This window comes from Ustilago hordei, assembly GCF_900519145.1.
Source record: "Ustilago hordei strain Uho2 genome assembly, contig: UHO2_contig_16, whole genome shotgun sequence".
In the NCBI taxonomy this organism is placed as follows: Eukaryota; Fungi; Basidiomycota; class Ustilaginomycetes; order Ustilaginales; family Ustilaginaceae; genus Ustilago; species Ustilago hordei.
The window spans coordinates 161925-180772 of record NW_024545273.1 but is presented as its reverse complement, the minus strand read 5'-3'; the positions used below and the strand labels follow the sequence as shown (position 1 = coordinate 180772).

The window sequence follows — 18848 nt, the reverse complement described above, 5'->3', positions numbered from 1 at the left end:
CGCCGTCATAATCTCAGCTGCTTCTGCCAACCATCACAAGCTCGCGCAGAGCCACACTTTAGCTCGCTCGGAGCTCCTAACGAGAAGCGGACAGGCCAATCGGATTTCTTACAGACCACGCCAGAACCATCATCTCTCAGTGCGAGGCTAGTTCCGAACCCGAGCAGCAACAGTCGGTTGTGCCTCGAACTTGGCGTCGTCTTCTCTTGCTGATACAACGGATTCGATCTCCATCAACCATCTGCTAGCCTGCCACGATGCCACCGACAGCAGAATACAAGGCGCCATGGCCTGTCTTTGCACTGGCATGGTCGAACCATCCGTCGACCTCTACCGCTTCGTCATCCTATCATCCGCGAAATCCATCCGGCTCCGCAAGATACATTCCTCCTTCTCCATCGCCGCTCGGCCGTCAAGATGAGTTCGCCGGGCCACCTCCAAATACCACTCCAGCTCCACCAGATAGCGCCAGGGTAGCTGTCGGATCCTTCATCGAGCAATATACAAACCGCATCCAGATCCTCGGCTTCCACCCACGAGACCCATCCTCTTTAACTCTGCTGGCAGATGCTTCTCATCCATATCCTCCAACAAAGCTTGGGTTTCAGCCATCGACACTCTTCGATGCTTCCTCGGGCGAACGTCGCGAAGCATCACTGGACAGGGAGAGGGGCTCAGGCGAGCGCGGGTACGCTTCGCCAACCTCGAAACTCGCTAGGCGCGGCAGCTGGGGTGCAAAGGTGCGCAACTCACTCTCAGGCCAAGGTGCGGAATTGCCGGATCACTATCCAGATAGGGAGCTGCTGGCAAGTACCGCCGACTGTCTGCGCATTTGGGAGATCTACCGGAACGAGTATGCTGATCCTTATCAGTCTAGCTACGTTGGCGGTAACGGCGGTGGTGCACCACAAGGCGAGGCTTCACAGCTACCCTTCTCGCTCCGCGAAAAGAGCGTCTTAGCACATTCAAAGAACACCAAGAGTCCGCCAGCCCCTCTCACGTCCTTCTCATGGAATACACCATCACCAAACCTCATCGTCACCTCCAGTATTGACACAACATGTACCATTTGGGATTTGCCAACTCGAACCGCCTTGACGCAGCTCATTGCACACGATCGCGAAGTTTACGATGTGGATTGGTGTCCAGGCTCAGCCGATGTGTTTGCTAGTGTCGGTGCGGACGGAAGTGTACGTGTCTTTGATCTACGCAGCCTCGAACATTCGACTATCATCTACGAGACGGGCACAGCGCCAGGCGCCACCGAATCTCGGCCAGGAACCAGCATGTCAACATCATCGAGAGCGACATCTACCCGCAGTGCGCCAGCCGCTCCTCTGTTACGCATCGCCTTCAATCCATGGGATGCCAACTATCTCGCTACTTTTCATCTAGAGTCGGAATCAGTACAGATCCTTGATGTTCGAGCCCCTGGCTCGCCCATTCTCGAGCTTCGAGGCCATTCATCGGCAGTCAATGCCATTGCTTGGGGTCCGCCATCCGTCGGAGCTGGAGTACTTGGGCCAAGCAAAGGCATGGTTTGCTCCGCTGCTGACGACGCGCAAGTCCTGGTCTATGATCTCGCCTCGACCACACTTCGAACTGCATCTGCACAAGGCAGACGCAGCAGGAACAGCCACGCACCATCACCAGCACCAGGCTCCATCGGCTACTCGCACTCTTCATCATCCTTCGGAGGTACCGCTAGTCCTGCACCCACTGCCAGTATCGCAGGTAGCATTGGTATCGGTGCAGAGATCCCCTTCCTGGCATATACCACACCAAATCAGGACATGGTCAACAATGTCTCCTGGCTACGAGCAGGAGGCGGTGGCCTCCCGCCAGGTGTCGGAGGATACAGTGGGGGAGGAGGATCCAGTAGCAACAAGAGCGTTGTACAGGAGTGGAACGAGTTCACCGCAGGCAGTACAGGCGGAGGCAGCTCTTCCTCCGGCTTCGCTCCTCACGACTCGGACTGGATCGCTATGGCAGCGGGCAACTCAGTGCGCGCTCTCAAAGTTTAATCAGAAGTACTTTCAATCCGGAACATGGCAACTCTACCGATACCCCTTAAAAGTAGTCTTGGTCGAAGCGAGATAAGAGTAATGTCTGAGAGTGTTCGAAGCCTTCGGTGCAGAAATGGTTACCCGCCAGTATTGGAACATCTGTGGAATCGGATGCAGAAATCGGGCGCGCCGATGCTTTCTGAATTGAGATTTCGGCGAGCATTCTCATCAAGTGTCCATGAGCCCAAGAAGAATTTCGATCCTCGCCGACATTCTTCTTGTCCATGCTCTGTCGTATGAAGCGAGTCTCTCACACACTCTGAACAGCATTTCCATCACCTTCTAGCCTGGACACAACTTCTTCACAACAACACAGCAGCCACAGTTGTATCGTAAGGATGAAGCGACAAGCCGAGAAGCAGATCCGAAGGGAGGATGGAGACGATGGATCGGACGACGACTCGCCATCCTCACAAGGATCGATGCCTGCTACTCCGACAGCTGGTAGAGTCATCCGCGGTCTTCCCAAGCGAAAGGGGTTGCCAGGTACATCAGGATCATCTGCTGCCAGTCCAACTCCCTTCGGCGCTCCAGCAGCGGCATCATCCTCACCGTTCAGCGCACCGGGAGGCTCTAATCCTTTCGCTAGTCTAGGTGGAAATAGCCAGTTCGGCGGCGCTTCATCAACGGCTCCAGCAACATCAACACCGACGTTCAGCTTTGGTGCCACCACAGTCTCCAGCACAAACACAGCTTCACAACCACCAGCGAAGGCCAATCCGTTTGGCGGCTTCTCTGGCTTTGGCGCGGCCAAGTCTGCTGCTCCTCCTGCTGCAAGCTCTTCTAAAACCTCCTCCGGCACCACCGCTTCGGCGCCGACATTCTCTTTCGACGCTTCTGCCCCAACCTCTGCATCGCCATCTGCTTCCAATACCTCGTCAGTGCCATCGAAGAGCTCGACCATCGTTTCTGGCATTCTCGGAGACATGTCGGCAGCACCTAAGTCCACTGACTCGTCCTCGAACACGTCTGGTGCATCTACCAACGGTTCAAGCGCTTCGACATCCACTGGCAGCAAGGAGACACTTCGCTCGCTCCGTGGTTTGAATGTCTCCATTCAAGCCACAATTGCACAGAAGATCAAGGAGCAGCTCCAAGCAGACCCTTTTGCCGACCTGACCCGTCTCATCGAATCTTTCCGGGACCAGTACCGCAAGCATCGGGAGAGCGTTGATAAATCTCCTTCCAAAAGCTCTGCTCCATCATCAGGAAGCACAGGCTCCTTCAGCGCGACAGCAAGCCCGTTCAAGCCGGCTACCAACGGCTCATCTTCCACGGCAGTCCCTGCTCCTTCCGCTGCTTCCACCTGTTCGTCCAGTCTGCCTAGCTTCAGCTTCAGCAAGCCTGCCACGACGCCTGCTTCCACGTTGAGTGGACCTTCTGCCAGTGCTTCTGCTTCAAGCGCACCCTCCTTCTCCTTCGGGTCCAGCTCGAGCAGCAGCAGCACCAAGCCCGCCGGCACAGGCTTCTCCTTTTCGCCTCTTCCCACTTCGAGCTCAGCCCAGTCTTCCGCAACTCCTGCTTCCTCCTCGTTCTCCTTCGGAGCATCTAGTTCTGGCCCAAAGCCAGCGAAACAGGATGCACCGGCTGATGACGAGGACGACGAAGGGGGCGACAATGAGGACGAAGACGGAGATGACCAAGACGAAGACGATGATGGCGATGGAGATGAGGATGAAGACGACCAAGAAGAGGATGACGAAGACGAGGACGACGGTCAAGGCGACGAGGACGAGGATGAGGAGGATGATGGCGGTGAGGAGGACGAAGATGATGATGACGACGACGATCTAGTTGTGACTGGCTCCAAGTCTGCTTCGGATTCCAAGTCGACTGTCAAGCCGCCTTTCTTTTCGCTCCCAAGCGGCGGCTTCTCGTTCGGTGGCAAGCCGATCATCACATCGTCGGAAGAAGACAAGAAGAAGGCAGAGGCAACTCGCAACATGCCAGGTGCACCTAAGCTGCCAACCAGCTCAGGCGGATTCTCCTTCGGCGGCAAACCTGTCAACTTTTCTAATACTAGAAGCAGCAGCAGCAGTGACAAGCCGACATCCACTTCAAGCGAGTCCAAACCAGCCACAGCATTCTCCTTCGGCAGTACAGCAAGCAAGGACAATGGTACACCAGCCTTCGGCGGCTTCGGCTCGTCGACCAGCACGCCGTCAACAACAACGCCTTCGTTCTCATTCGGTGCTGCAGCAGGTGGCGAGACTCAACCGACAGCATTTGGATCGACGGGTGCCTCGCCGACCTTCTCTTTCGGCGCGTCGTCCTCGCCACCCTCCGGCAGCAACTTTGTCAACTTCTCGGCAAGCACGGCTGCAAAGCCGGGTGCTTTCTCATTCGGGTCTCAAGCGATCAAGTTCGGCGATGCTAACAACAATCAGTCTGACAAGGACAAGAAGGAATCGTCATGATGTGTAGCCTTGATCGAATTGCAATGCCATCTTACATCACTTTCTAAACCAACCACGAGCGATGTCTCAAATCTCTGTGATCCAACCCTCTCGCTCAAGTAAGCTTAGGAGCGGCTTGATCACTGTTGAACTCTTGAGCGTGGCACTATGTCCGATCATCACCAGCTTCTTTTTGGCCCTCGTCAGTGTCACGTTGAGTCTGCGCAGGTCGTTGAGCAGCTCGCCTGTGTTGCCAGCAGCATCCATAGCGGTGCTGAAGTTTGCCCGAGTGAAAGTGACGAGGATGACATCTTTGTCTCTTCCTTGACTCTGGTCCGCCGTAAGCAGCTCTATCTCTCCGAGATCCTCTCCCCTTGCTTGTGTCAGTTGCGTCTGGCTCTGTGTGAGAAGCAGAGTCCGCAAAAGCTTGATCTGCTGACGATAAGGCGTGACGACAGCAATCTGATCTGGCTTGCATCCGCCTGCGACTAGTGCCCAAGCTAAACGGACGACGAGCTCTGCTTCGAACTGGTTCTTGACAAGTTCGCCATGCTTGCTCTCTCCGACTTGCTCCAATAGTCGCTTGGACGTGTCCAAGAACCGAACCTTGCTTTCCGGCCGCAGCATGTCCTGCAGCCATGCATCTTCCCCAACATAGTTCAGCGCTGCTTGGAAGTTGGGCAACTCGAGCACTCGATCCCTGACACTATCGGTACCTGCCCTGAGCTCACCTCGATACACAAGCTCGTTCGAGAGCTTCATGATGTCGTCGTTCATCCTGTACTGTGACCTCAACGCCACCATCGCTTCTGCTCCATGTCGATCGGAGAGCAGCTTGAACAGAGACATGTCCAGTCCGCCTGCTTTCGCCTCTGCATTCTTGACAAGCGGTGGCAGCTGATGATGGTCTCCGACCAGGACAAATTTGTCTGCGAACCTGAGCGGACCCAAGCATGTCGGCAGTGGGATCTGCGAAGCCTCGTCGACGATGCAGTAGTCAAAGAGGTAGGCAGGAACTGATGTGTCGTCCGTGTCGGCGCGGCCACGGAGCTTCGCCAGACCCGAAGAGAAGAAGGTGTGGTGGACACTGAGACAGGTTGCAGCGACGACGTTTGGAGACTCGAAAGCATCCTTGAGCTCTTCGAGAGTTGTACAACGCGGAAGCAAGAACTGTCTGGCATCAGGGTGTACCTTGTCCTTGTTGCCGAGTCTCAAAATCCGCATCTCACTTTGCCTGCCGCCTTCTGTCTTTATTTGATCTTCAGCGAGCTTGCGTAGGATTGTGTCCACAGCGGAATGAGTGTAGCTAGTCAACAGGATCCGCTTACCCAGCTTGACGAGCAACTCAATAAGCTTGGCAATCGTCGTGGTCTTTCCTGTTCCCGGCATACCAAGGGCCAGAGCATAGTCCTGAGCCGAGAGAACCTTGTCAATGGCCAGCTTCTGATCTTCGTTGACACTTGGATCCGCTTTCACTTGAGCGACAACATCGCGTACGGACATCTGCGGAGTGGGTGCAGAGAATGCATCCTCGTACTGAGCTGGCTGAAGAAACCGTGGGGGTCGCATCTCAACAACCAACTCACGACGCTTAATATCTCCACCTTTTTGTGGCAACAAGAAGAGGGAAGCGAGATTCGCTCGGATGCGGCCCATTCCGCTTCCAAGCTCGTCCTTGTCGATGCGGAAGACGGTCGCTTCTGCTGCAGACGCTAGGTCGAAAGACTGTGCCTGTCTTCTGTGACGACTCTTCTCCCAAGCTCTTCGCAAAGCCGCATCAAGCGAGTGGTCTAGTCCGATCTCAACCGCCGTTGGCGTGAGCTTGGCCACGAAGCCTTGGGCGACTGAGAGCATGTCTGGCTCGATCGAGATTGTGACAGGGTCATTGACAGTGATGTGACCGGAGAGTAAGCCGGCTTCCGCTTCCTGAGTTGGGTCATGGTGACGAACAAAGCGATGCACGACCTTCCGCATCGAGCCGGAGGGACCAGGCGAGGAAGTGTCCGGGACAATCTCGAGACGCATGTTGCCGAAACATCGACCGACCTTTTCGCGTTGTTCGGCTGTCATGGTCCACATCTCCATGCGAAAGCGTACAGCATCTTCTTCCTCGAGATTGAGCAAGCGATCCCACTTGCGAAAGAAGTCCAGATGGACATCGTTGAGATGCTCGGTCTTTTGCTCATAGACGTCAGCGATAGGCGTCCTCCTTGGCAGCAATACCTTGCCTGCTTTCTGCATACCTTTGCTTTCAATATCGGCAACAGCGACGTCGGATGGCTCAACGACATCCTCGATGGCCCGGCGAAAGAGCATGCAGCCATCGACCGCATAGCACCTTCGACATTTGTGCTCACTGTCGATCGTGGGTGGCAGCACAGGTGCTGATTCTGCCTCCGGCTCCTCGAACTTGGCTTTCCGAAGTCGATCCGTGTCGTGACGGAGGTAGTGGGCAAGCTCGTTGCGGCCGATGATGAGACTACGCACCTCGTTCCTGCTCCGACTGATGCGATGTAGCTCTCCGGATTTGGAGTAGTACAACAACCCGTCACTCACTGTAACGCCGTAGCGATCAGACATCATCAGCGTGTAAAGCATGGTTTGAGCACGGTGCTCTGTCGAGATGACCTCAGCTCGACCTGTCTTAAGCTCGAGCGGCACCACCGACGTCGTAATGCGCTGGTTCTGTCCCTCGCTTGCCGCGTGCTTTCGCTTACCTCGTGAGAACGCTTGCTTTGAGGATGGTATGTTCTGGTTCGACGGATGAGAGTCAGCGCCCTCGAGGATGTCGCACTCGACAGACACGTCGACTTTGCCCTTGAGGCCGAAGACAGGACTCCAGATCTCTTCTTCCACGTCAAGGATGCGGCTGAGCCGAACCTTAGCCTGGGTGGCCGCTGCCGTTCGGCTAGACTCGCGCAGGGTGGCTTCTGGATGGAATGGTACATCGTTCTCTTTGAACAAGAAGGTACGTGCAAAATGAGCGAATGGAGCAGCTTTCTCTCGCAATTGGGTTGCTGCTTCGTCAGCGCTGAGCTCGGTGGCGTACAAGCTTTCGATGTTGGAGCGGACTTGCTCCTGAACCTGGCTTTCGACGAAAGACCTGCTGAAGTCACCAATGCCTTGCCACTGTTCCGGCCAGCAAGAGACGGCTGGAATGATTTCGACAGCTTGACCATGTGGGGGATCGTGATCATGATGCAGTGATGGCTCTGAGCACTGTTGGAAGGTCGACGCCGTCAGACAGACTTGCAGCAGCCCGTGTAGCATGTTGCCCATGACGAGGCTGACGGTCACATCTGATGCGCCGCGCAGTCGATCTTGGACGACAGGCTTGCGAATGCAGGAGGCCACATCTGCGACCTTAGTCGCTGGAACCAAAACATCGGGATGAACAACCAACAGGTTGTCGAGGGCGTGATCGGCCTGTGTCAGGTCCCGCGACGGAGCAGATCTTGAGGCAAAGATCATCACAGCTGCTCGAGGTGCTTCCTCAGAGGCTAGCAGCTCCTGCGTGGCGCACTGCGACAAAGAAGGCATTGACTCCAAGTCATCCCAGAGATCATCGTCATCGTCCATGTGGTTGACTTTGGAGTGTTCGTCGGCTGCACTGTCGTGTCTCTCTATGGTCACTTCGATCTTTGGCGACGACCTGAAATCCTGTGTTGCTTTCCTGTCCGACTGCGCTCTTGATTGGGCCAGAGCGATTGGTATCTTCCGTGCTTCGTTCTCAAAGTGGCCGACAAGATGTACGATGTTGCCGACCGAAACGATGGTCTGGAGCCAGTCATCACGTAAGGATGCTAGCAAGGTGATGACTTGGTCGCCTGAAGCTGCTTGACCTACTGTTCCCTCTCTCGGACCGACCTGTCCGCTGTTCTTGCTGTGCTTGTCCGTCTCTAGAATGAGCAGCTTCTCCGGTCGCGTACGCTTCGAGGCACCAGGCACATCTACAGCGATCTCGTATTCTCCTTCGACTATCGCCACAACACGACAGCGCGTGTACCGACACTGCTCGCATGGCTGATCGGAGGCCGAGTGGATGGATTCGCAGGCTGTCGCTTCGACATGATCGATCTTTTGGCGCTTGATGCCGGAAGCTGAGACGACACGGCGAGCTGGATGCACCTGAGAGAATGGCGGCTCTTTGAACAGGTCCTCAAGGTCGCGTTCGACTGACGGCTGGGACTGAAAAAGGGTCGAGTCCTTGGGTGGAGATCTATCACGAGCAGCATGTGGGCGAAGAGGTGTGCCGTTCGTCTTGGGTGTTGTGTGCAGTTGCTGTGACGATGCTGGTAGTGAGAGGGGTTTCTTCTTTGGCGGACTCTGAGATGGCGGTATAGAGAAGTGAGAGGCATCGAGGTCAGCAAAGAGCTCATCCATGAACAGAGCATCGACAGCGTCGAGAGTCATGACGGTAGCTTTTGTCAGGAAGCATCCGCCAGGGTGACAGAGCAATCGATCGGATCAGCTGTCAGGCATTTAGGGAGTCGGTTCCGCCCGAGACTTGTCGCTTATGGTCGGCGCGAATCCGTCTAGGCGTGTGGCGATGGAAAGAGGCAATGTCAAGGTAGGGACCATAGGGGAGTTTGGCGTCAGAGCGCCAACTAGTTGGTAGCTGGGAGAATAGCTGGAAGTGGCCAAGACCATCATTGCTTCTTTATAGCCACCTCTTTCAAAATTTGAATGTGTTGGTCTTCTGCGCAATTCCTCCACTCAACGCCTTTGCAAGTCTGGACCCTGAAGCGAGGCTCGTGTCGTGTCGCGCGTTTCAAATTCTGTTATCCCGCCTGGACTCAATCGCACGAAACAACACCGAACTTGTATAACAACACGCCATTTTCGCAGAGATTCAGATCAGGCAAGCCAAACGTGTCTGCCCCGCAGTTGAAGCTGCGTCAGCATTCCAACCTGGATGCGCTAGCATTAGCTGAGACACTGAGAGGCCAAGAACATGCACAGGCAATGAAGACAATGAAGCACATGAGGGTTGTCATACCAACGGATCATGTGCTATACTACAAAAGGTGACAACTCAGGGGTATATAGGAGATAGCTCATCTCATTTGGGCATGATCAAAGGTGGCAACAAGGTATATATATGACCATTAAGATGTAACTAATGAGTAAGAAATACAAGACCTTTCTCAAGAACATACACCTGTGGACCCAAGCTTGCTGGTAGCTCTGGACAGCATATAGCCTTGGCATTCTTCAATTGATTAAGAGTCTGAAGCTCCACCAACTGAGCCACAGAGCCATCCAACAGCATGGCAGAAGAGACTGAAACCCAAGCTAGCACAAGCAAGGTGTCATGGGCCTGAATGCTCAAGAAGCAGGAGGGTCACTGGTTCAGACAGAAGGAGCACAGGTATCAGAGATCTAGTCGATACCAGTAGAGAGCATGGTCATAGTGCAGTCTCCATGGAGACCATGGACTCCTATGGACTCACATGCAAAGAAGGACTGGGTCCATATGCAAGGAGGGCCAGGCACAGCCATGAAGAGGACCAAGCTCAAGGAGCAGGCACAGCCACAAAGAGGACCAAGCTCAGATGGTTACCACTCAGGGGCTCGAGAGACAAGAGTCATAGGACACTGGCAAGCAGGTCCTGAGGAAGAGGAGCAGTGTCAAAGGAGTTGACACCAGGTCATGAGGAGGAGGAGCAGTGTTGAAGGAGTCAACACCACTCAGGAGGCACAGGGGTGCCAAACAAGCAGGATAGCAAGGAGGAGGAGCAGTGTCGAAGGAGTCGACACAGCTCAAGAGGCACAGGGGTGCCAAGCAAGTGTCAGGGGTCTCGCACCTGAAACCCAGGTCAGTCTGTCGAGATACTTGGTGACTATCAAACTGTGTGACAGCTATTGTCTCGGTATCAGTGACTATCAAGTTGCACAGTGACAGCAGGTGGCATTCGTTGTATATACTATCATAGGTTTCGGCTGACCTCTGTGGACACTCCATTCAGGGGTAGCTCGGCATGATCAATATCAATGCATAGGTTATGATGACACCAAGATCTGGTGTGAGTGTTGATGATGATGAGGTTGATGGTGTTGGTGATAAGGTTGGTGGCATTGGTGATAAGGTTGGTGGCGTCAACACGAGTGTCCAGTGTGTTGCCTTGATGCTTGAAGTGACCCCCGGACTGCAGTGGACTACTGCCTTTGGTTCTATCTATATCCAGACCACTGACCTGCTATGGGTCACCTTCAGATGTCAGGTAGTGGTGATACAACACATGCACTACAATGAGGAGCAACCTTGATAGATTGCTGCTATGCTGACTGAAACTAATATATACTTATGCTGAAGTGATAACTAGTTATGATGGTTGTGTGTAGAGTGGATGAGGATCCACTTGACCTTTGATGATGAGAAGGTATGGTTATATACCTCTTCACAGCATCACCAGCGATGCTGCTCCTGCTCTCTCTCCAGAGAGTACCTTCTTCATCGAGTACTGCTCAGGGGCCTCTCCTGCTTGGCACCCCTGTGCCTCTTGAGCTGTGTCGACTCCTTTGACACTGCTCCTCCTCCTCATGACCTGATGTCAACTCCTTCGACACTGCTCCTCCTCCTCATGACCTGATGTTGACTCCTTCGACACTGCTCCTCCTCCTCATGACCTGGTGTCGACTCCTTCGACACTGCTCCTCCTCCTTTGATCAGTGACAGTTCCTTTGGCTCTTGTCTCTCAAGCCCCTGAGTGGTAGCCATCTGCATGCTCCTTGAGCTTGGTCCTCTTCGTGGCTGTGCCTGCTCCTTGAGCTTGGTCCTCCTCGTGGCTGTGCTTGGCCCTCCTGCTTCTTGAGCATCCAGGCCCATGACACTACCCCCCTCTTAAGAGCCGAGCTCCGTCGAGGCATGCTCTGGTCTGGTCCATGCTGACTCCTCCTCCTCCTCCTCGACAACATCGCCAACATCATCCTTCCTCCTTCTCTCAACATCATCCTCCTTCCTCTTCCTCTCTCTACTCCTCCTGTTCTCTCCTCCTTTCTCTACTTTGTCTACTCACTCATCCCCCCTCCGACACCTCATACTCCTGGATGAGGTCGGGACAGTTGAGGTTCTCTACTGGTTCCCATGAAGCAGCTTCCTCTGAGTACCCTCTCCACAACACCTTGTACTCTGTAGTCCCATTGTGTGAATGCTTGTCGATGAGTGCTTCGACTTCGAAGTCGAGGTCCTCATCTGGAAGTGATGGTATGGTGGGCTGTTCAGCACGTTGAGGAAGAGAACTTGTTCTTGCTGGCTCGAGCATGGAGACATGGAACACATCATGCACCCTAAGGTTTGCTGGCAATGTGATTCGATAAGCTCGGCGTCCTACCCATTCCTGAACTGGGTAGGGCCCTGCAAACTGGGTATCTAACTTGGGTGTGGGTCTCCGTGTCTTCCAGTTTCGATGGTTGATATAGACCATATCACCCACCTTAAACTCGATGTCCTTGTGCTTCCTGTTATACTGGTCTACTGATCTCCGTTGTGCCTCTCTGATCTGCTCCTGGAGGTACTTGCAACGCTCCTTTCCATCCATGAGGTACTCGAAGCGACCTGGATCATTGACTCCTAGTCATCGAGGGATGTCAGGATGAGCTTTGGGGTTCCATCCATAGCATGCAAAGAATGGTGAGACACCAATGCTGTTGTGGACTGTGTTGTTGTACACAAAGGCTGCAGTGTCCAGCAGGTTGACCCAGTCATCCTGCTCATAGTTGCAGTACATCCTGAGGTATTGCTCTATGACCTGATTGACCCTCTCTGTCTGACCATCGGTTTGAGGATGGTAAGCTGTGCTAAGTGAGTGCTTCACACCCATTTGCTCTGCAAATGCCTTCCATGCTCCTGATATGAACTGCCTGCCTTGGTCCAATACCATGTGATCTGGATATCCAAAGAGTCTAACCATGTGTCCATATAGCAATACTGCAGTCTGTTTGGCTGTGACTGTCTTATGGGTTGGAGCTAGTATGGCAAACTTGGTTAACCTGTCGACAATGACTAAGATAGAGTCATAGGTCTTGGAGTCATACTTCTTTGATGGTGGTAGTCCTTTGATGAAGTCGAGGGATATGGAGCCCCAGGGCCTGTCTGGGGTTGCTAGTGGCTGTAGCAAACCATATGGACGATGACGAGGAGCTTTGTACCTAGCACATACAGGACAACTTGCTACATAGTCTGCAATCCAAGCTGTCATGTTTGGCCACCAGTAATGTCGTTGAGCTGCCTTGATGGTAGCATCTCTTCCTACATGTCCAGCAGTAATACCATCATGGCATTGGGTCATCACCATGAATCGCAGATGCTCTACAGAGAGAGACTGTCCATCTACCTCTTTGGCACTCCTTGAGTGTCGGTGGTTGGTCCTCCCTGGCATGATCACTTTGGGGATAACCAACCTTCCTCCACTGTACCGTAGGTCGTCCCTGACCTCGAAGGGCTTCTTCCTATGTATCTCCTGTAGCTCTTGGTCTAAGGGCTGGAAGATCTTGACCAGGTCTCTGAGACCTTTTGATGCTATGGACTCCATCGAGATCATGGGGGCCACTAGGAGCGAGTCATGGTCTGCTGTCTCCTTGAACACTCGAGGAGGCAGTAGTTGCCTCACATTGTGATCCTGCTCTTCACCAGCTGGTTGCATGTCTGTCCTTCTGGTGAGAGCATCGGGTTCACCACCTTTGTCTCCTGGTCGATACTGCAATATGAAGTCGAAGTCTGCTAGTAGTATTGCCCATTGAGCCTGTTGACCTGTGATGCGTCTCTGTGACTTGAAGTACTTGAGGGCTTCATGGTCAGTGAGGATGACCAGTTGGCTCGGTAGTCCAGCTAGCATGTGTCACCACTGAGTAAGGCAGGCAACCACAGCTAGGAGCTCCTTGTCATGGATTTCATAGTTCTTCTTGGCAGAAGACATCTTCCTAGAGTAGAAGGCCACTGGATGCCATCGTCCTTCATGCTCCTGCTTGAGTACTCCTGCTATAGCAAAGTCACTTGCATCGGTCTCCAACCTTGTTGGAAGGTGGTAGTCAAAGTGCTGAAGCACTCCTGCTGATGTGAATGCCTGGATAAGCTTGTGGAAGGCCTGTTGGGCCTCCTCTGGTAGCTCGAACTTCTTGAACCGTTCCATAGGCTTTACCAGTGCTGTCAAGGGCTTGGCTATGTGAGCAAAGTGGGCTATGAACCTTCGATAGAAGTTGGCAAAACCCAGGAACCTCTGGATGTCATGGATTGACTCTGGCATTGGCCACTCCTTGACAGTGCACACCTTTTCTGGGTCCATCTCTATGCCTGTTGGCTTGATGATGTACCCCAGGAACTTGACTGTCTTGGTGTGGAACTCACACTTCGACAGCTTAGCAAAGAGCCTGTTGCTCCTTAAGTGAGTGAGGACCTCGGTGACATGCTTCACATGTACCTCCTCAGTGTCACTGAAGATCAGGAAGTCATCTAAGTATACCACTACATATACTCCAATGATGTCTCGGAAGATGTCATTGATGAATGACTGGAAGTGAGCTGGAGCATTGGCTAGGCCAAAGGGCATCACTAGGTACTCATAGAGTCCCAACTGGGTGCCAAAAGCTGTCTTCCATTCATCCCCTTTAGCAATCCAGATGAGGTTGTATGCTGCTCTAAGGTCTAGCTTGGTATAGATCCTTGCCTTCCTGAGTAAGAACAGCTGCTCCTCGATGAGGGGCAATGGTGCCCTGTTCTTGACAGTGATCTCATTGAGACCTCTGTAGTCCACACAGAGTCTGAGACCTCCATCCTTCTTTGGTACGAAGAGCACTGGTGATCATGCCAGGCTCTTCAATGGTCTTATGAACCCCTTCTCGAGGTTCTCATCCAAGTATCTCCTCAACTCGGACATCTCCTTGGGTCCCTTAAGGTATAGGGGCCCTTGAGGTGGCTTCCCTCCTTCTATCAACTCGAGGTGGAGATCATGCTCGGTATGATGGGGCAGCTTGTCTGCTTCCACCTCATCAAACACATCTTGCAGGTGTTGGTATGGCTTTGGTATGTCTGCAGCTGTCACCACCTTGTCTACCTCCACCTCCATCTCGACTCCTTTGTCTGCACCTGTAGGTACAAAACCAAAGGCTGGGAGTGATGATGGTGGCTCCTCCAACAGCATGAACCCTATGGGTCCATCTTCCAGAGCTGCTCGTAGTATGTGCTCTGCTGAGACAAACTCGTTACCATGAAGGGTTGGTCTCCTCATGGTTAGGTCCCCTGCTCTTGCTGCCTCAGGGGGTCTCCTTGGGGGTCGGTCCTGCTCCTGAGTCTTGAACTCCAGCTGGCCCGTATCCCATTGTATGGTGGGTTTGAGCCTCCGTAGCTCAGTGAATCCCAGGATGAGGTCATAGTCCGCAGTGTCGGCCACTGAAGCTTTGACCACACCCAGATTGTGTGTACCAATAGATACCTGCATGCTCGCAGAACTATTGATGGAGAGTTGGTGCCTGGTGACACCATGGATCGATCTTGTTTTTATGGGTTTTGTGGGTATTTAGTACTTACTAATGAAAGAATCTGAGACTATGGACAAACCAGCACCGGTATCAGCTAGTATCCGAGCAGGATGGTCTTGAACCATTCCAGAGAGCTCCAGTACTGCTTTGCCTCCACTGGTAGAGAAACATACTTGACAATCTTGATATATACAGAGTGATGGCGAGGAGGTTTGTAGAGCAATGCATGCCATCAGTGCATCACCCCACTGACATTTCCCTCATCGTCATCATCATCATCATGCTCCTCCTCCTCATGGTCGAGGTCCATGGGTTGCTGGTATGAGCTGAGGTCCATGGCCTCGGGGTCACCTGTCTCAGTACTGCCTGTGTGGCCATCTCCTGAGTCGGTGGCCTCCTCAAAGGGGTCTGCTGTGGTGACCATAACCTTTGGTCCCATGGGTCAAGAGCTAAGAGGGTCTACCCTCCTGCTGGGGCAGTCTCTGGCCCAATGGCTGATACCCTTGCATACATGACAGGTGTTGATACCTGATGGAGCAGGGCTTCCTTGCTTCGAGGGTTGGGTGGGATGATGAGGAAGGGGTCGGTTTAGGTTTTGTATAGTTGCTTGTGTAGTTGCTTGTGATGGTGATTGAGCTGGATAAGGTTGAGTGGGTTGTCGGATGGGGATCGAACTTTGATTTGGCCGAGACCCAGTTCTTAGTGGAGGTGACATGGCATTTGGGAGTGAGTGTCTAGCCAAGGACTGCTGTAGTAGCATCCTCTGTCGATCAATCTCCTCAACCTCTCGGTACCACTCCCATCTCTTCCCAGGTGGATTCCTCTCGAACTTCTCCTGTATGCTGCGAGTGAGACTTCCTCTGAAGAGATCAATTACTAGCTCGTTGTCATCTAGGTTGACCTGTCCCTCCAAGTCTCTGAACCACTCTACATGACGTGTGGCAGCACCAGGAGCATCACTTGTGAGTCTGAGAGCCAACAGCTTGTTGTATGCCTCCATCCTAGCATTGCATGGGTTGAACTGTTCTGACAGTCGCTCTGTGAAGTAGTGCCAATCATTGAACAACCTTCCTTCTCTAGCTCTATCAATATGGAGCTTGGAGGTCCACCACTCTCTTGCTGTCCCTTCCAGTTGAGCACCCATGTGGTTGATCATCCTAGTCTGCTCATACACCTGGTTGAACTTAAACCATGCTTCGGCTTCTAGAATGAAGATCTCCATGTCTCAGGGATTGAACTTTGGGAAGGGGTGTCATGGGCCTGGATGCTCAAGAAGCAGGAGGGTCATGGGTTCATATGGAAGGAGCACAGGTATCGAAGACCTAGTCGACACCAGTAGAGAGCATGGTCGTAGTGCAGTCTCCATGGAGACCATGGACTCCTATGGACTCACATGCAAAGGAGGGCCAAGCACAAGCCACGAAGAGGACCAAGCTCAAGGAGCATGCAGATGGTTACCATTCAGGGGCTCGAGAGACAAGAGCCAAAGGAACTGTCACTGAGCAAAGGAGGAGGAGCAGTGTCGAAGGAGTCGACACCAGGTCATGAGGAGGAGGAGCAGTGTCGACAAGAGGCACAGGGGTGCTAAGCAGGAGAGGCCCCTGAGCAATACTCGATGAAGAAGGTACTCTCTGGAGAGAGAGCAGGAGCAGCATCGCTGGCAATGCTGTGAAGAGGTATATAACCATGCTTTCTCATCATCATAGGTCGAGTGGATCCCCATCCACTCTACTCACCATAACTAGTTATCACTTCAGCATAAGTATACATTAGTTTCAGTCAGCATAGCAGCAATCTATCAAGGTTGCTCCTCATCGTAGTGTGTGTGTTGTATCACCACTACCTGACGTCCGAAGGCGCCTATAGCAGGTTAGCGGTCCGGATATAGATAGAACCGAAGGCAGTAGTCCACTGCGGTCCGGGGATCACTTCAAGCATCAAGTCAACACACTGGACACTCGTGTTGACGCCACCAACCTTATCACCAACACCATCAACCTCATTATCATCGACATCACCAATCCCATCACCAACACCATCAACCTCATCATCATTAACACTCACACCAGACCTTGGTGTCATCATAACATTGATATCGATCGTGCCGAGCTACCCCTGAACGGAGTGTCCACAGAGGTCAGCCGAAACCTACGATAGTGTATACAACGAACGCCACCTGCTGTCACTGCACAACTTGATAGTCACCGATACCGAGACAATAGCTGTCACACAGTTTGATAGTCACCGAGTATCTCGACGGACCGACCTGGGTTTCAGGCGCGAGACCCCTGACATTAGAGTGGATCGTTCAAGCAGCTCCTCACGATCACCATGACGGACCCAGACCTCAACAATAAGCTCGATAGACTACTCACTCTATTGGAAGCACAGCTAGAGCTTACCAGACAGGGTCATCGAGAGGAACGATTACAACGAGCTCAACTGAGCAGGGAGGAGACAATGGACCTCTCTCACTCAGAAGACCAAGCAGGAGGAGGAGATGAGTCTATGATAGGAGACCCACATACTCCTACTCCAGCTCCACGACCAAGACGATCAGTCTCATTCAACCTGGATGAGCAGGAGGACATCAACTACGAGAAGTATGCTTCACCTACTGGGCCAAGATATGTCAAGACTAAGCTGGACCCCTACAGCAGGACTAGGACGGACCCTTACCCCCTGGACCACGAGGAGGATACCAGCATCATGGCAGAACTTAACCGGTCAAAGCCCATTGCCACCCCCTTTCCAAAGTTCAATCCCCGAGACATGGAGATCTTCATTCTAGAAGCCGAAGCATGGTTTAAGTTCAACCAGGTGTATGAGCAGTCTAGGATGATCAATCACATGGGTGCTCAACTGGAAGGGACAGCAAGAGAGTGGTGGACCTCCAAGCTCCGTATTGATAGAGCTAGAGAAGGAAGGTTGTTCAATGATTGGCACTACTTCACAGATCGACTGTCAGAGCAGTTCAACCCACGCAATGCTAGGATGGAGGCATACAACAAGCTGTTGGCTCTCAGACTCACAAGTGATGCTCCTGGTGCCGCCACACGTCATGTAGAGCGGTTCAGAGACTTGGAAGGACAGGTCAACCTAGATGACAATGAGCTAGTGATTGATCTCTTCAGGGGTAGTCTCACTCGTAGCATACAGGAGAAGTTCGAGAGGAATCCACCTGGGAAGAGATGGGAGTGGTATCGAGAGGTCGAGGAGATCGATCGACAGAGGATGCTACTACAGCAGTCTTCGGCTAGACACTCACTTCCAAATGCCACGTCACCTCCACTAAGAACTGGGTCTCGGCCAAATCAAAGTTCAATCCCCATCCGACAACCCACTCAACCTTATCCAGCTCGATCACCATCACAAGCAACTATACAAAACCTAAACCGACCCCTTCCTCACCATCCCACCCAACCTTCGAAGCAAGGAAGCCCTGCTCCATCAGGTATCAACACCTGTCATGTATGCAAAGGTATTGGCCATTGGGCCAGAGACTGCCCCAGCAGGAGGGTAGACCCTCTTAGCTCTCGACCCATGGGACCAAAGGTTATGGTCACCACAGCAGACCCCTTCGAGGAGGCCACCGACTCAGGAGATGGCCACACAGGCAGCACTGAGACGGGTGACCCCGAGGCCATGGACCTCAGCTCATACCAGCAACCCATGGACCCCGATCACGAGGAGGAGCACAATGATGATGACGACGAGGGAAACGTCAGTGGGGTGATGCACTGATGGCATGCATTGCTCTACAAACCTCCTCGCCATCACTCTGTATATATCAAGATTGTCAAGTATGTTTCTCTACCAGTGGAGGCAAAGCAGTACTGGAGCTCTCTGGAATGGTTCAAGACCATCCTGCTCGGATACTAGCTGATACCGGTGCTGGTTTGTCCATAGT

At 53.0% G+C, this 18848-nt stretch overlaps 5 protein-coding genes across 5 annotated transcripts; 3 read left to right on the top strand and 2 right to left on the bottom strand.

Annotated features, from left to right (window-relative positions):
• Positions 1-257: 257 nt before the first annotated feature.
• UHO2_05935 (uncharacterized protein) lies at positions 258-2024 on the top strand (the record flags this gene model as incomplete). Its single annotated transcript, XM_041557649.1, has 1 exon — positions 258-2024. The coding sequence occupies one exon, from the start codon at positions 258-260 to the stop codon at positions 2022-2024; it is 1767 nt and encodes a 588-aa protein (XP_041413583.1).
• A 380-nt stretch (positions 2025-2404) lies between these two features.
• UHO2_05934 (uncharacterized protein) lies at positions 2405-4483 on the top strand (the record flags this gene model as incomplete). Its single annotated transcript, XM_041557648.1, has 1 exon — positions 2405-4483. The coding sequence occupies one exon, from the start codon at positions 2405-2407 to the stop codon at positions 4481-4483; it is 2079 nt and encodes a 692-aa protein (XP_041413582.1).
• A 66-nt stretch (positions 4484-4549) lies between these two features.
• On the bottom strand, positions 4550-8875 carry UHO2_05933 (uncharacterized protein; the record flags this gene model as incomplete). The annotated part of the gene is made up of 1 exon (XM_041557647.1): positions 4550-8875. One exon carries the CDS (start codon positions 8873-8875, stop codon positions 4550-4552), a length of 4326 nt encoding a protein of 1441 aa, XP_041413581.1.
• Positions 8876-11481: 2606 nt separating this feature from the next.
• UHO2_05932 (uncharacterized protein) lies at positions 11482-16160 on the bottom strand (the record flags this gene model as incomplete). The annotated part of the gene is made up of 7 exons (XM_041557646.1): positions 11482-12035; positions 12105-13279; positions 13307-14203; positions 14294-14892; positions 14988-15005; positions 15192-15365; positions 15450-16160. 7 exons carry the CDS (start codon positions 16158-16160, stop codon positions 11482-11484), a joined length of 4128 nt encoding a protein of 1375 aa, XP_041413580.1.
• A 1109-nt stretch (positions 16161-17269) lies between these two features.
• On the top strand, positions 17270-18682 carry UHO2_05931 (uncharacterized protein; the record flags this gene model as incomplete). Its single annotated transcript, XM_041557645.1, has 1 exon — positions 17270-18682. One exon carries the CDS (start codon positions 17270-17272, stop codon positions 18680-18682), a length of 1413 nt encoding a protein of 470 aa, XP_041413579.1.
• Positions 18683-18848: the final 166 nt, after the last annotated feature.